General features: G+C 33.9%; 1 protein-coding gene across 6 annotated transcripts in view; it reads left to right on the plus strand.

Annotated features, from left to right (window-relative positions):
* Robo2 (roundabout guidance receptor 2) overlaps positions 1–14152 on the plus strand; it is a 513941-nt gene that overhangs the window by 385258 nt on the left and 114531 nt on the right. For all 6 annotated transcript variants that reach the window (XM_042676828.1, XM_042676829.1, XM_042676832.1 and 3 more), the window contains 2 exons: positions 7530–7657; positions 12038–12049. In XM_042676828.1, coding sequence (XP_042532762.1) covers positions 7530–7657; positions 12038–12049 — 140 coding nt within the window. The remainder of the gene's footprint in view (positions 1–7529; positions 7658–12037; positions 12050–14152) is intronic.

A 14152-nucleotide genomic window follows, 5' to 3' on the forward strand; every position in this document is an offset into this window, starting at 1 on the left:
ATAAATTATCCTATTAATTATCTTAAGGAGGGAGGCATTGTAGATTCTATTTGAAAGCTAGATGACATGACTTCAGTGAAATCAGATTATTTTGTTATGCTTTCTTATTTTATTTGAGACAGGCTAAGAACTTAATTTAAAACTGTATTGAATAGCTCCTCTGTGTCAGACATTGAGATTATCTCAAATGTCTGGGAGAGTGCAGGGCAAACCCTCAGGAAAAAGCCAGATTTCATGTAAAGTATCAAGGGTAATATCTACTGAAGTCTGAGGTAAAGGCATTTTTACAAATCAGGGAACTAACTGGTGGTTTATAAAGTACAGTGAATACTCTTTACAGGTGGTCACAAAAATCCTTTGAAAGGTTATATTAGAAGAGATGACTTACTCTGTGCAGGACCTGAAAAATAGGAGAATAAAGATAACAGAAGAAGATGAGCACTTGGGCAGGGTCCAAGGGCAACAGGCTGAGATCTTTACAGTTGGCCACACATTTGCCAAGAGAATTAAACTCTGATGGAGTTGTCATGTCTGCCATATTAGTAGAAGATAGAGAGACAAGGGATTCAAGAGAAAACCACAATCTGTTGTGGTTGAAACTTGTAGGGAGTTTTGCTTTCACATGGTCAGGATGCTTTGGCCTCTCTGAAATATTCCAGCTGTGCTTTGCTTTAATTGCCTAAGTTCTAGAGAGATGCTGTGGTTTCCATAGGGTCAGTACCCAGGATCCTTGACCATAGTTCAAGGCCTACTCTTTTTGGCCTAGTTATCCTGTAAACTGAAATCTGTACTTTGTCAACTATTGCTCTCCTGTTACAGTGACTTTTAAACATCTTTTTTTTTTCTGTTTATTTTCACTTGAAAATGCAGCTGTGCTACAGGGGAGCTTGTACCACGATCCCTCTTTATCTGTGAGAGATTATATTCTGAGACTCCTCAATAGAAGCCTGAATCCTAATCTGACACATACTGTAATTTTTCTATACAAATGTATCCATGGTACATTTAATTTATGATTTAGACACAGTACAAGATTAACAACAATAAACAATAACAAAATAACCTTTTATAATTACATGAACAGGCACTGTGTGTGTGTGTGTGTGTGTGTGTGTGTGTGTGTGTGTGTGTTGATCATTCTGAAACTCACAGCAAATATGAATATGATCAGGCGAAGGCAAATCACAACTGAAATAATGGAAAGTGAAAGTATGGGAGAGGAGACAACTGGGGAGGGGTTCATAGGACTGAGGATAGAACTGGCATGGGTGTAGAAGAGAGAGAAGCTGCTAAAAACACTGGTTAGTTCTAGACAGGATAACAATACTGTCACATCGCAATTTCTACTGTGTTTGTGGAGAGTTTCCAGAATACTACATCAAGCATAGTTCAGGGACAACCTTGCCTCTTACTATGTCTTCACATGTCTCTTCTCCCAAGATTTTATTATTGTTCACCTTCCCAATGAATTTTATGACAATTATTGCTTGTGACCTGAAACCTAAATGAATACATAGACTAATTCACCCAAACTATCAACCAAAACCTACTTTTGTTTATCTATTTACCTACATTTTAAGTATATTTTAATATAATTTTCTTAAAAAGAAGACCATAGTCTCAGATGGCTGTGGAATATATAAAATGATGAGATCTTTGGTAAGCAAATAAAAGGCTTGTGGATTCATTTCCGGTGCCTAGACTTCAAATATAATAAAGCATGCCTTTAGGGTATATACTACAGATTAACACACTCACATGAGATTTTGCTTGTTAGAAGTGCATACATGAGTATGCACTTATAACAGTTTCAAGTAGTGCCTGTGGAAGGATTTTATTTGAAGAAAGATGAGCAGAGATTATTTTAAGAAAATTAAACAACTTTTCCTATTTTTGGCTGTCAAGAGTGAAAGAGGCTTAAAAAAATCTCACTATCTTCCCGAAAGGTTTATGTATTATAGATGAGTGCCTTGGCTAAAATTAAGAATCACTAAAATGATCCTTTGTTTTAGCGACTGAAAACACACTCTAAATTCTAAATGGGTCTTCCTTCACGTCCATAAAATGGCACCGTAATGTTTAGTTTGATAGACATGTCATAAATGTGAATAAAAAATTCTATAAAATTAATAGAGTATTTGTATCTTTAAAATTGATGTAATAGTGCATTTGAGATGCTTTTTGTATGAAGCACCACAATAAAATTTTCATCATGTTATAGGATTGTGGGAGTCAAATTATTACAGATTTTTATTTTCTGAAAAAGTGAAAAAGTCTAGTGTAATCTTCATATATTTGAGTTCAATGGAGAAATAATTGAAAACAAATCTTACAGGTCTCCTTAAATGCAAAGAAACATAAACTTGCATAGATATTAAATGTTTCCTGGTTCATCTTATAGTTTTCACTATTGGCCATCTTAACATTTAATAAAACAAATGCTTAATGAAATTTGTCCTAATGTAAAACCCTTGTCTAGAATTGCAATCAGAAATCTTATAATAGTATTAAGTGATTGCAATAACTAAAAGTGCTGGAAAATACATTTCTCTCCATGCAAAACAAAGGTACCTTTGAGATGAGAGTTACCATTTGGAAGTTTTGGAGTATCCTCCTATAATTCAAACAAGTTGATGAGGTCTACGGACTCTGAGAAAGCATGTTCAAATTCCAGTTTGTGAAACTCCATCCATTAAGTATAAGGAAGAAATAAAATAAGTTATTTTATTTAAAGTAAGTTGGAAATTATTTCAGAATTTAATGAATAATAATATTTCTCTTTTTAGACACTTTTAGAATTATTCAACAAATCTAAGAACACACACAAACAGAACCTTGCATGCAAACTGTTGTTTTAAATATTAAAGTAAAATTTACTTTGTTTTGTTTATTACTTAATTGAACAGATGGTAATGGTTTTGACACAATTCAATTCTGTTTTCGGATTTTTTTTCTTCTTGCACAAAATAAACACCCACAGAACACAGATCTTCTTTGCCCACTTTGTCACAGCTGGTTACCAATCAATCTCAATTCACGGTACATTGGTGATAGTACCAGTTGTCCAGGGGCCAAATCTGATTGAGTTGCATTTTTCAGCAATGTTTCATATCCGAAGAAATAAGGTACCTCCATTGTAGGAACTAGCAGCACACGATTGTTCAACTGTCATTAATCAAACCTGGCAGCAATGACTACATCTATATAGCATGCAAGATTGGCAGATTGCACGATGCAAACCACCCGACTTCTATTAGAATGGCCTTATCACAAATGTTTTTTTCCTTCTTGTTTTTTCTCCACTTGTTTTTAATTAAAGTCAGCAATACTCCCTACATGTTGTTCATACTTAACTTTTTACCATGTCACAAAGCAGCTGTTTTCTACCAAAATTTGCTCTAGTTGCTTAAATTCATTCTGGACTAATTAAAGAAAACTAGCAGCAATGGAGAGCAATATTTACATATCTTTAATAATAAAGGAACCATCCTTAACAATGTATTATTAGTAAAAAAATCACTTAAGAACCTCCTAGAATTAGAGCTGATTTTAGAGTAACATTGACAAATATATAGATGAAGTTCATTTGTAATATTTTCAAAGTCCTGAATTAGTCACCCATATATAAATAATATAGTTACTCAATGCATATATATGCAGAGCAACAAAAACATACATGAAATGGAAAGTTGTGTCAATCTCTACTAGAAAAGGAAATGTATTAGGAGGTTTATTGCCCTTTCATCAGACAACAGTGGGAACATCTTCAAAATTTTGAAGCAAAATAAACATTTTCCACCAAGCTCTGTATTATAGAACCACCTACTAAGCCATGTTGTTGCTTAGATTCCTTTAAGTGTAGGGAATCATAAGTCATCACTTTTCACATATCACTCTGTCAGTGTTATCTTTCAAGGGAAAAATCAGTTATCTCTCTAGTTATCCAGTGGAATGGTATAAAAGCTAAATAACATCATTATTAGGCTTATACCAGTTTATCCCGAGCAAAATGTAGACGTTAAGGGCATGTTTTGGTAGGCTTAGAGAAATACATGCAACATAACTGCTTGTTTGACACATAATTTGAGAAAATCATTTATTATCTGAGAGAAAATGTGACACAGTGGTGGATACTCCTGAAAACTTGTTTCTCTTATAACTGTGTCCTTGTGTGGTCCTGATAAGGAGATAGGTTATGGTTTGCCTTTGACAAAATGTGAAATTTCCGATGAGCCAAATGCTTATTTTCTGTGCTATGAAGTTAGCTAAATATAATCCTTTAAAGCAATTTCCAAATTCCTTGAGGTTTTATAGGTAAGAGTCAATATGATTGAGTTATTATTCTATCATTTCCCTAGCCCTAAGGCTTGTATGAACTCTCATATAAATTCCCCAATGCGCTCAAGTCTCCTACATTTGTTAGGGTTACAATCAAGGTTCAAATGGGAGACTGGCACATTGGTTCAATGATGTTGCAAGAAACAGTAGGTGTTTGCTATTTTATGATGTACAATTGTATTGAGATTGATGCACAAACTGTGCACTGGTGACTCACGCCTGGCATCTCCTGAGAGGCTGAAATCTGAACATTCCAGTTTGAAGCCAGCCTCGACAGGAAAATCCATAGGACTTTCCCCCTTGTAATAACACCAAAATGACAGAAGTGGAGCTGTGGTTCAAGGGGTAGAGTACTAACCTTAAGCAAATTTGTATATGAGCTAGTTTTTGTCTTGGCTTTTTAGAATAGTAAAGACACTCAGTCAAATAATAACCACCATTGACAAAACTAGTCAGGAGCTTAGGTAGTTGTAGATAAACTGAAAATTGTCTTCCTTTATCTTCTAGCAAAATATGTCAGCAGAACTAGACTAAATGTAGGGAATATTTATTTTTGATAGATATTATATCTCAGCAATTTTTTTTTTTTTTTGGTCAGTTGTGGGGGCTGAACTCTGGGCCTGGGTGTTGTCCCTCAGCTCTTCAGCTCAAGGCTAACGCTCTACCACTTGAGCCACAGCGCCACTTCCAGCTTTTTTCTATTTGCTTATGTGGTGCTGAGGAATTGAACCCAGGACCTTATGCATGCAAGACAAGCACTCTACCACTGAGCTAACTTCCCAGCCCTCAGCAAAATTTTTAAGGCACACAAAAATCACAGTTTTCCACTTTTTATTAACAAAATCGATCAGAAAATGTTTCTCTGTGTATTACCCTCTTATGAATCTTAACTTAGTAATTTTCCTACTTGTAAATATAGTCCATAAGACAATGCTTGATAAGAATGTACTCATTTCCTTGCTCATGTAATTGTAACCCTTCTGTATGGTATTTTCACAATAAAAAAACTTATTAATAAAAAATAAATAAATTTTAAAAAAGAAAGACAATCAGAAACCTTAAAACCACTACATTAAATTGGCCTTCATAGAAGCAGGAAACAAGGAAGACAGTACATGTTCAACTAATACTATTTGAGTTACTAGTAAATGCAATAAATAGGCAAAATGAGATGTACTCTCTTTGTTCCAGTCTTAAGTACAATGTATCTAACAATTTATTCAAACCCCATATGTCTGTTGAGAGAGATGTTCCTAGCACCATTTTATTAATAATGAAATGGAGACCAAGAGACTTTAAGTACCTCGTTCACCATTATAAGCATAAAAAGAGACTGTGATTAAAAATTGGCCATTCACTGCAACTAGGTCTTAAAAGCTCTGTGTTTGAGAGTATGGATATTAGAACTGAGGGAGTAGACAAGATCTCTGCCTTATTAAAATGAAGAGCCAACAAGTTGAGCAGGCAATCATGCATATATCAATGAGTTACAAGGACGTAGTCATCATAGTTTTCATTACCTGTCATTTTGTTAACTTTTTTAGTTTTTTCACTCAAGGTCAGGTGCTCTGTCACAGCTCTGTTTCTGGAGTTTTGGTGGATAATTTGAGATAAGAATCTCACAGACATTTCTACCCAGGCTGACTTTGAACCACCATCCTCAGATGTCTGACTCCTGAGTAGCTAGGATTACAAGCCTGATCCCCAGCAATATTGCTTTTTGTTATGACAGGATGTGAAAGGTAGATCTATTATTAGTTCTTATAGTAAAGCTGTTAAGCTGTGTTATTCTTTCAGCTAAATCTAGAAGTAGAGTACATGGAATTATGTTTAAGTGCAATTCAAAATATTTGTCCTAAAACCAACAGAACGCCTCAGGTAGTCTCCAGCAGACCACATCAATTAAAATAGCACATTGAAACATGGAACAGTGCAATGTATGAGAAAGAGAAGGGATCCACCGATAGCTATTTCAAAAATGTGAGGTTGAAATGAAAAACAGATGATGATGATGATCATCATGATCATCAACATCATCATTAAAATCAAGAGGAAAGATCATTTAAGAGGAAGCAAAACTAACAACTCCACAGCTATGTTTGTGCAAATAGAACTTCATAGTCTCTAACAAGAGTATGTTCTTATGCAAGGATGTATTAAATTTCATTTTACTATTTCAGAATTTTTTAAACAACCTTCATTTTAATTTATTTTCGTTTTAGAAGTGATATACAGTGGAGTTAACTTTACATGCCTGAGGTAGTAAGTACATTTTTCTCCCATTCTCTTCCTCTTCCCTCCCTACCCACAAGGTGCATAGTTAATTTCATCAATGTCCAGTGTAGCCGGTATGCTCCACTGCTGGACTTCTTCTCTATTTTTCTGTGCCCCCACTCCCGAGGTGCATGTGAATGCACCATAGATAAGGTGAAGAATACAGACTCATCAAAAAAGAAAAATTAAGATAAAAGTCCTTTGTTGAAACAATCTTTTATTCTACAGATGTAAACAATCAATAATGCTCATGAAGGAGCTGAAAATGTTCATTTCTAAAAACTCATTTTGAATCTTGATCTTTCAGCAATTAATTGAAAATACTTGAGCTTCTTTCATTCTTTTAATTTATACACATTTAGTCAATATGCCTGCAATCAAGACAAAAGTTTTCTCTTAATATATTTTCTTTTTTTGGGTCAAGATGCCTAAAATGCAAACCATCTGTGTTTGTGGTATGACTCAAAAGAAGTAGACTGCTTCTCTATAGTGTGTGAGGCCATGGTTAATTCCTAGTCCCATAGAAACAAGAACAAAACAAAGCATCATTAAACTAGTAAGATATAAACAAATGAAGGATAATTCAGCCTAAAAAACTGTAGTGTGTCTTATTTTTCTTATATTTATGTCTCCAATAGTTTTCAGAAATATATATATTGTATATATATATATATATATATATATATAGTATATATATTGTATTCACATATAAATTGTATAAGCAGGTACAGATCAGGTATGAAATTAATCTTAATAGCAATAACTGCAATTGTAATTTTGTGACTAAAAGTTCTATGCATATTATGCTGTGGAAAATTTATATGATAAAAGAAAAATGAAGATGAATACCTATCTATAAATGAATTGTTACCTGTAGGACCAATGCTGTTTTCTAAAGGCAGCTCATTTGTACACAGGTATGACATCAAAGATGACTACACTCTGAGAATTAAGAAGGCCCTGAGTACAGATGAAGGAACCTATATGTGCATTGCTGAGAATCGGGTAGGAAAAGTGGAAGCCTCTGCTACCCTCACAGTCCGAGGTAAGAGATTTAACATGTCCAAATACAATTAAACCAGGACACTAATCCATTTTAATTTGGTAAGTGGGATTACAATGACAATAACTGGAGCCAGATATGTTTGTGTACACCTGTAATCCCAGCACTCAGGAGGCTGGAGGAGAATGATCATGAATTTGAGGTCAGCCTCTGTTGCATTTCTAGGAAAGAAGGAAGGAAGGTCAGAAATAGATTGTATCATTTTGTTATTATATTAAATACCTTGATTTTTGTGCTCTCCATATTACTTGCTATACTAAAATGATTTCCAAACTTCCAGATAATGACCCTTTCAAAAGATTATGTCTTGCTTAGTAAACAATAGCTTATATGGTTAAGTTGAACTCACAACTTTGTGCTTGCTAGGCATATACTCTCCTTGACCAATGCTCTGACCCCTTTTTGCTTTAGTTGTTTTGGGCATAAGATCTCATGTTTATTACCCAGCTGGCCTGAACCAGTGTCCTACTGTTTATATTTCCACACATACCACTATGTGCAGTTCGTGATTAAGATGGGCTCTTGAAACTTTTGGTCTGGCCTGTCTTCAAATCATGATCCTCTGATTGTTCCCTCCTGTGTAGCTAGGATTATAAGCATGGGCCTCCATATTAGCTAAGAGTAAATTTTAATAACAGAAATTGTATACCTTAATGTTTGACATTTTTACTATGTTCAACTATTTACTGATTTTCAAATGTCATCCATTTCAAAGATGGTCTAGTGTTCTCTGTTCTTTGTTTGTTACCTTTCAAATGTCATTTTTATTTAAGCATTCATAAAAGCAATGCGGTTTTAAAGAAAAAAAAAATCCCTAAAACCTTAAACATGCTTTCATAGGTGTAAAACACAGGAGCTTTAGAATCCTGATCATCTGATTTACAGAGTGATATATGAAGTTTACTGATCCTAAATAAATGAAATAACAGTGGTACTCTTGTAATAACTTTCACTTTCTAGGTGTAATGTACTTCCTTCATCATGGAATAATGTTCATTTTGTAGACTCACTGAAATTGCTTACATGTGAAAGAAAGCATTACTAAGCCCTAGCACCTTGCAACAGAATGAATTAACTTCCTACTGCAACATGTTGAGGAACTGGGTTATATGGTCCACAGTTCCAAACAGTATCATGTAGACAGTGAGCAAGCACTTAGTCTTTAAAGCAGATGTTGCCATGGTATTGTTTACACTCACCTGACTTTAAACAGAGACATGCTGCTCATCTGTTCAGTCCTTAGTCTTTCTTCCACCAAGACTGTCTCCTCCTCTCATCCTTCAGGATCAGAAGGTTAGGTACAAGTGTTCATCACCTCTGAGTTACATCTCTTCCTAATCAGAACTTTTACCCATATATAAGAAGTTCTTGAGTGTTTTCTTCACAGAGAATGATTTTCACCAGATCTACAGTTTAGGTTTCATATGCCTCCATATAATGATAGAAGAAAGGCTTTCTCTGTACCACAAAAATATTGGCACTTTCTAACTTCTGGGTGTGTTCCATTCCTATCCCACCTGTGTATGCACACATTTGTGTGCATGTGTGCATGCGTGTGTTTCAGTATGTTTTAATAGCAACATAGGCCAAAACAAATTTAAGCAGGATGCCAGTGGTACATGACTATAATCCTACCTACTCAGGAGTCTAAGAGCTGAGGATCCAAGTTAGCCAGAAAAGTCCATGAGATACTTACGCTGAATTAACCAAGGAATAGCTGGAAGTAGAGATTTGGCTCAAATAAGTGGAGTGCCAGCCATGAGTGAAAAAGCCAAACAGGAGCATGAGGTCCCCAGTTCAAGTCCCAGTACCAGTACACACACACACACAGACACACACACACACACACACACACACACACACACACACACACAATTCAGGCAAAATTGACAAACTACTTGCTTAAAAACCTATTAAGTCAAAACAGCCCTGATAATATATGAACTAAATACATATAAATTATCTGATTAAAAAATCTAGTAACTCCTATGACAAGATGAAGTCTTTTTACTCTAACCTACATGCTTTGTGTTTTTATAAATGCTTGCTTTTAACTAAGTAGTCATTTGCAAAAAATGAGTCCTTTTACCAAATCGACTCCACAGTTTGTATGTGTCTGTGTTTCTCAAGTGAATGGAAAAACAAACAACCAAGAAATGTCCCATTTTAAAAGAGAAAAATATTTGCTGACTAAACACATGGTGAGAAAATGTGAGGAGTTGTTTGCTTGTAAAAGCAGCAGGGTTCTTTTTATACTTGAATGGTTGGATGAATGAGGTTTGAAGTAGTCTGTTTGCTTTAAGATCTTTCCCAGCTAATTGTTTTCATCATTTGTTGAAAGTTTCATGTTTAACATTTCATTGAACAAAGCATGCTCCCCAAGCATGGATGTTTGAATCTAACTTACAAAACGAATCAAAAACATTGTTTATTTTTAGTATAGAACAATTTTCAAAAAAATAAGAAAACCTTAAATGGTTTTACCCATACTTTATTGCTGGATTCCAATTCTTGTTCCCTATAGTGTATAGGTTGGTGATTTTGATTCTTATTGTAATCTACTATTCAAGGTTTGTTGTTTTTTTTTTTTAAAGTTTCTATAAGACAATGTGATGTAGGGATGAGTATTATTTAAATATTTTTTAAACCATTAAGAAAAGCAGCTGGGACTTCTCATACTGAGATTAATAGGGAAAAATATGACTTTTTTCTGTGCTCATTTTCTTATGCACATAAATGTATTGTATAAGACTCATTTAGTTTGTTTTATTGGAAGAAAGGTTAGTAGACCCAAAAGGCCATGTCAGTTTTCATTCATTTAATGCAGGGACATACAGTTTAATTTGCTGATTTTGAAAACATCCACCTGCTGGCTTTCTCAGAATAATGTTTTACTATATAACAAGGACAGGAAGTTTTATGTGAAGTTTCTACTAAAATCTATCGTGATGCTCAGATTAGTCTCATTTGAGACTAATTTGTTCTTTTGTTGTTGTTGTTTTTGTTGTTGTTGTTGTTATGGTAGTTGGGCCTTGATCTCAGGGGCTTACATTTGTGAGCTGGACACTCTACCATTGAGCTACAACCCAGCTCCACTTGGGAGAAACTTGTTAAACAAGCAACATTTGAAACAGGACTACTTTAGTTGTGTCTAATACTGTTGGAAAGGACTATGACTCTTATAGAGAGACAATTCTACTGTTATTTTCAGAGATTACACAATGCTTGGCTTACAATGAATATGTTGAATGAAGGATCACATATAAACATGTCTTCAATGCTCCATCTACATCACCATCCTCAAAAAGCTTTAATCAAAAATATATTCATACCATCTTCTACGGAGATACATTATTAGGCTATTCTATTAGGATATGATAATAATCCTGTTTGTTGAAAAAGTTTATATTTTTAATGTCAGATTTCATAAAAGTTCAAATACTAATAAATCTGATTTTTTATTTGGATAAAATGCATGCCCTTACAATATTTTCTATTGCTTCTATGTGATGTGGTTTATTATCTAAACTCATTAAGAAATATGTTTTAAAGAAAGTATTTTAAGCCATGTGTATCTGCTACTATTTCTGTGCATTAACAGGGCAGCCTAGTACTAGGGATTTAGTGGCTGAAAGTTATGGTATAATTTTTAAAAAAGTAATTTGTTGGAGCAGACATTTGAAAGCACATCTCAGTGTGGACAAGAATCAACCTGCCAGTCATTGTTTCATGGCCTCTGCCAAAAGAAGTATAAAGCTTAACAGTAGTTAGGGAGATACTGAGTTGAAATCTTGAAGGATGTTCCAGCCTATTTGTTATATTTTCATCCATCGTATCCATGGTTGAAAAGTGATGTGATCTTAACTTATTACTGACTGAAAAGCAGAATCAGGCACTTTCCTGTAGTCCTTGTAATAGTTCTGACTAACCATGCTTAAAATCCAATTGCTATTTAAATCAGACAGTGAGGCCTTTTATTGACATGACATTTGCTAGTCTGTGACTTGAATAGTTACCTTCAGCAGGTTTTAAACTCTGAGGTAGCACAAGCCTGTTCAACTCAAGGTCTTTGTAATAATAACTACCATAAGAGGTGATGGTAAGACTTTACTCAAAATATCTCTTAACATGCTAATAGCACTAAAAGTTAAAATATTTATTTTCTCAGAATTATATTTATAGCTTTCGGTTTAATCAAATTTAGAACATCCTGGTCATACATGATTTATGAGACTAGAGATCACTCTATTGTCCATATTTATATGTAGCATTACACATCATGCATTCTGATAATTTTCTTTTCTTTCTTCTTTTTTTTAATTTCTTTTTTATGTTGTCACCACACCATTGTAATGTCTACAGCTCGCCCTGTTGGTAAGTAGCCATCCTTCTATCCATTCAGCATGACTTTGTACAATGCTTCATAATTCATGCATAGCAGCATCTGGCAGATGAAATGTACTTATTCACCCATGTTAACATATTACTTGAGGGACTGTCTGCTGTAGAGGTAGCTTCTGACTTTTTCATTTTGTTAAACCATTTTTGTAATGACTTATGTTACATAACAATCAGTAGGTACCAATGTTCATGTAAAGAATATATGAATGATTAATGTTATAAACTGACCACATTCTCTTAAGGAGAAAAATATAATACTTGCCTTTTTCCTATACATGTTAAAAATAAGTTACTGGTAATATTTGTGAAGATTAAACATTATGAACTAACATTTTAAGGTGCTATTGATTTACTTAGTTCATTTCTTGTATTTTCTCAAACTCCCAACCCTTTAGGAGTATTTTTTAGTCTTCGGAATACTTGCTATCTGCATACCTATTTAAACAAAATTTAGTAGATTGCCTTAGGCTACTGTAAGTAGGTTCTTACCCATAGCAAGAAAAGGAGGAAACTGTGTTCTTTGGCAGGAAAAGTTAATGTTTATGATTATAATGCCATATTTTCATTTGAATTCACAAAACTGGAGTCATAGCTTGCATTTACAGAAATTTATTGGTAATTGTTTATATATATATACTTGTATGATAAAATGTTTTCAAATTTCTTCCTATATTCTGTATAATTTAACCTACTAATAAATGAATAGATGGATGCATAAATAGCTAAAAGAATTCAGGGTGGTTCTCCTTTAAAATATTAACAAATCATGTAAAAAATGATTAGTTTTTAGGATTTGTAACTCACCCATTTAGCTGCAAAACCTTTCTTAATATAAAGCTTAACATTTTGACATATGATATGAATTGATCCCATATAACATTTCCCTATTTAGTTGTGATATTCACAGTCTTTGTTCTAGTGAATTATGTTCTTACCTGGACAGTAAATATAGAAATAAAATTTTGGCTTCCATTTCTTAATTTCTGATATGCAATTTCTGATCAGTCTACCACTTCATTAGTATTTTATTTCCAGCCACTCCTGATTAAAATATCAGTATTTTAATTTTCAGTTACCTTCTGTAAAATAGAGAGAAATGTACTGACTTATTAAAGCTGTTGCAGGGATACATTCAGTTAAGATGGACCAAACTGTGAGGTGTCATACATCCCAAGACTGCCTGAGTTATTTCTAGTTTCTCAGCCATACCATTTTGCATTTTAATAGTTTTAAATGCATATATCGTATAAAATTAACTGAACCATACACTATTTTTTCTTGAGACACAATTATTAAATGAAACATTTTATATCACAATTGGTATTATTTAAATTTTGAGGACTTTTTTTTCATGTTGATACTGGGACTTGAATTCAAGTCCCTACTGTCTCTTTTGGCTTTGCTTATTGCTGTCCTTAACCACTGGAATTATACATCAACCTGGACTTTTTTTTTTTTTTTGATTAATTGAAAGTGGAATCTTATAGGCATATCTGCCTAGCTAGCTTTGAACTGATATCCTCCAGGATTAACCTCCTGAGTAAGTAGGATTACAGAAGTGATCCTGAGGCATCTGGCTAAAAATCACATTTATTCGTAAAAACTCTACTCTCACACACGATGACCACTTGACTAACACTATTTCACATGTTCTCAGAACATAAAGCAATGTTCATTAACATTCTATATAGTTAGAACGTTTTACGAAGAACAAAGTACACTGAGTCAAACAATGTGAGATGCAGCAAATTGAGATGTCACGGATAAGGCATTTCAAGAAGTTATTTGAAGTTTTTATTCTTGCTTGAAATGGTTTTTTAAATTCCCATTGGGGTGGAAATTAAGCACAGCTTCTTGACACATTATACCTTATTCTTAGAAAGTCTGTCATTTCATAGATCTTTCTTGAATGACTTCTGACAATGTTCAGGAATCTAAAGATCTACACTTTAAGTGTGACAACTACTATTAATTTTGAAAACTGAATGTTAGATAAAATTTTATTGGTTTACCAGAGAACAGAAGAATGATGAAGAAATTAGGCTCATTTTTCATTGCATCAACTCCTTAAGTAAA

The sequence above is a fragment of the Dipodomys spectabilis genome, unplaced genomic scaffold (assembly GCF_019054845.1).
Source record: "Dipodomys spectabilis isolate Male_0828 unplaced genomic scaffold, ASM1905484v1 ptg000032l, whole genome shotgun sequence".
Lineage (NCBI taxonomy): Eukaryota > Metazoa > Chordata > Mammalia > Rodentia > Heteromyidae > Dipodomys > Dipodomys spectabilis.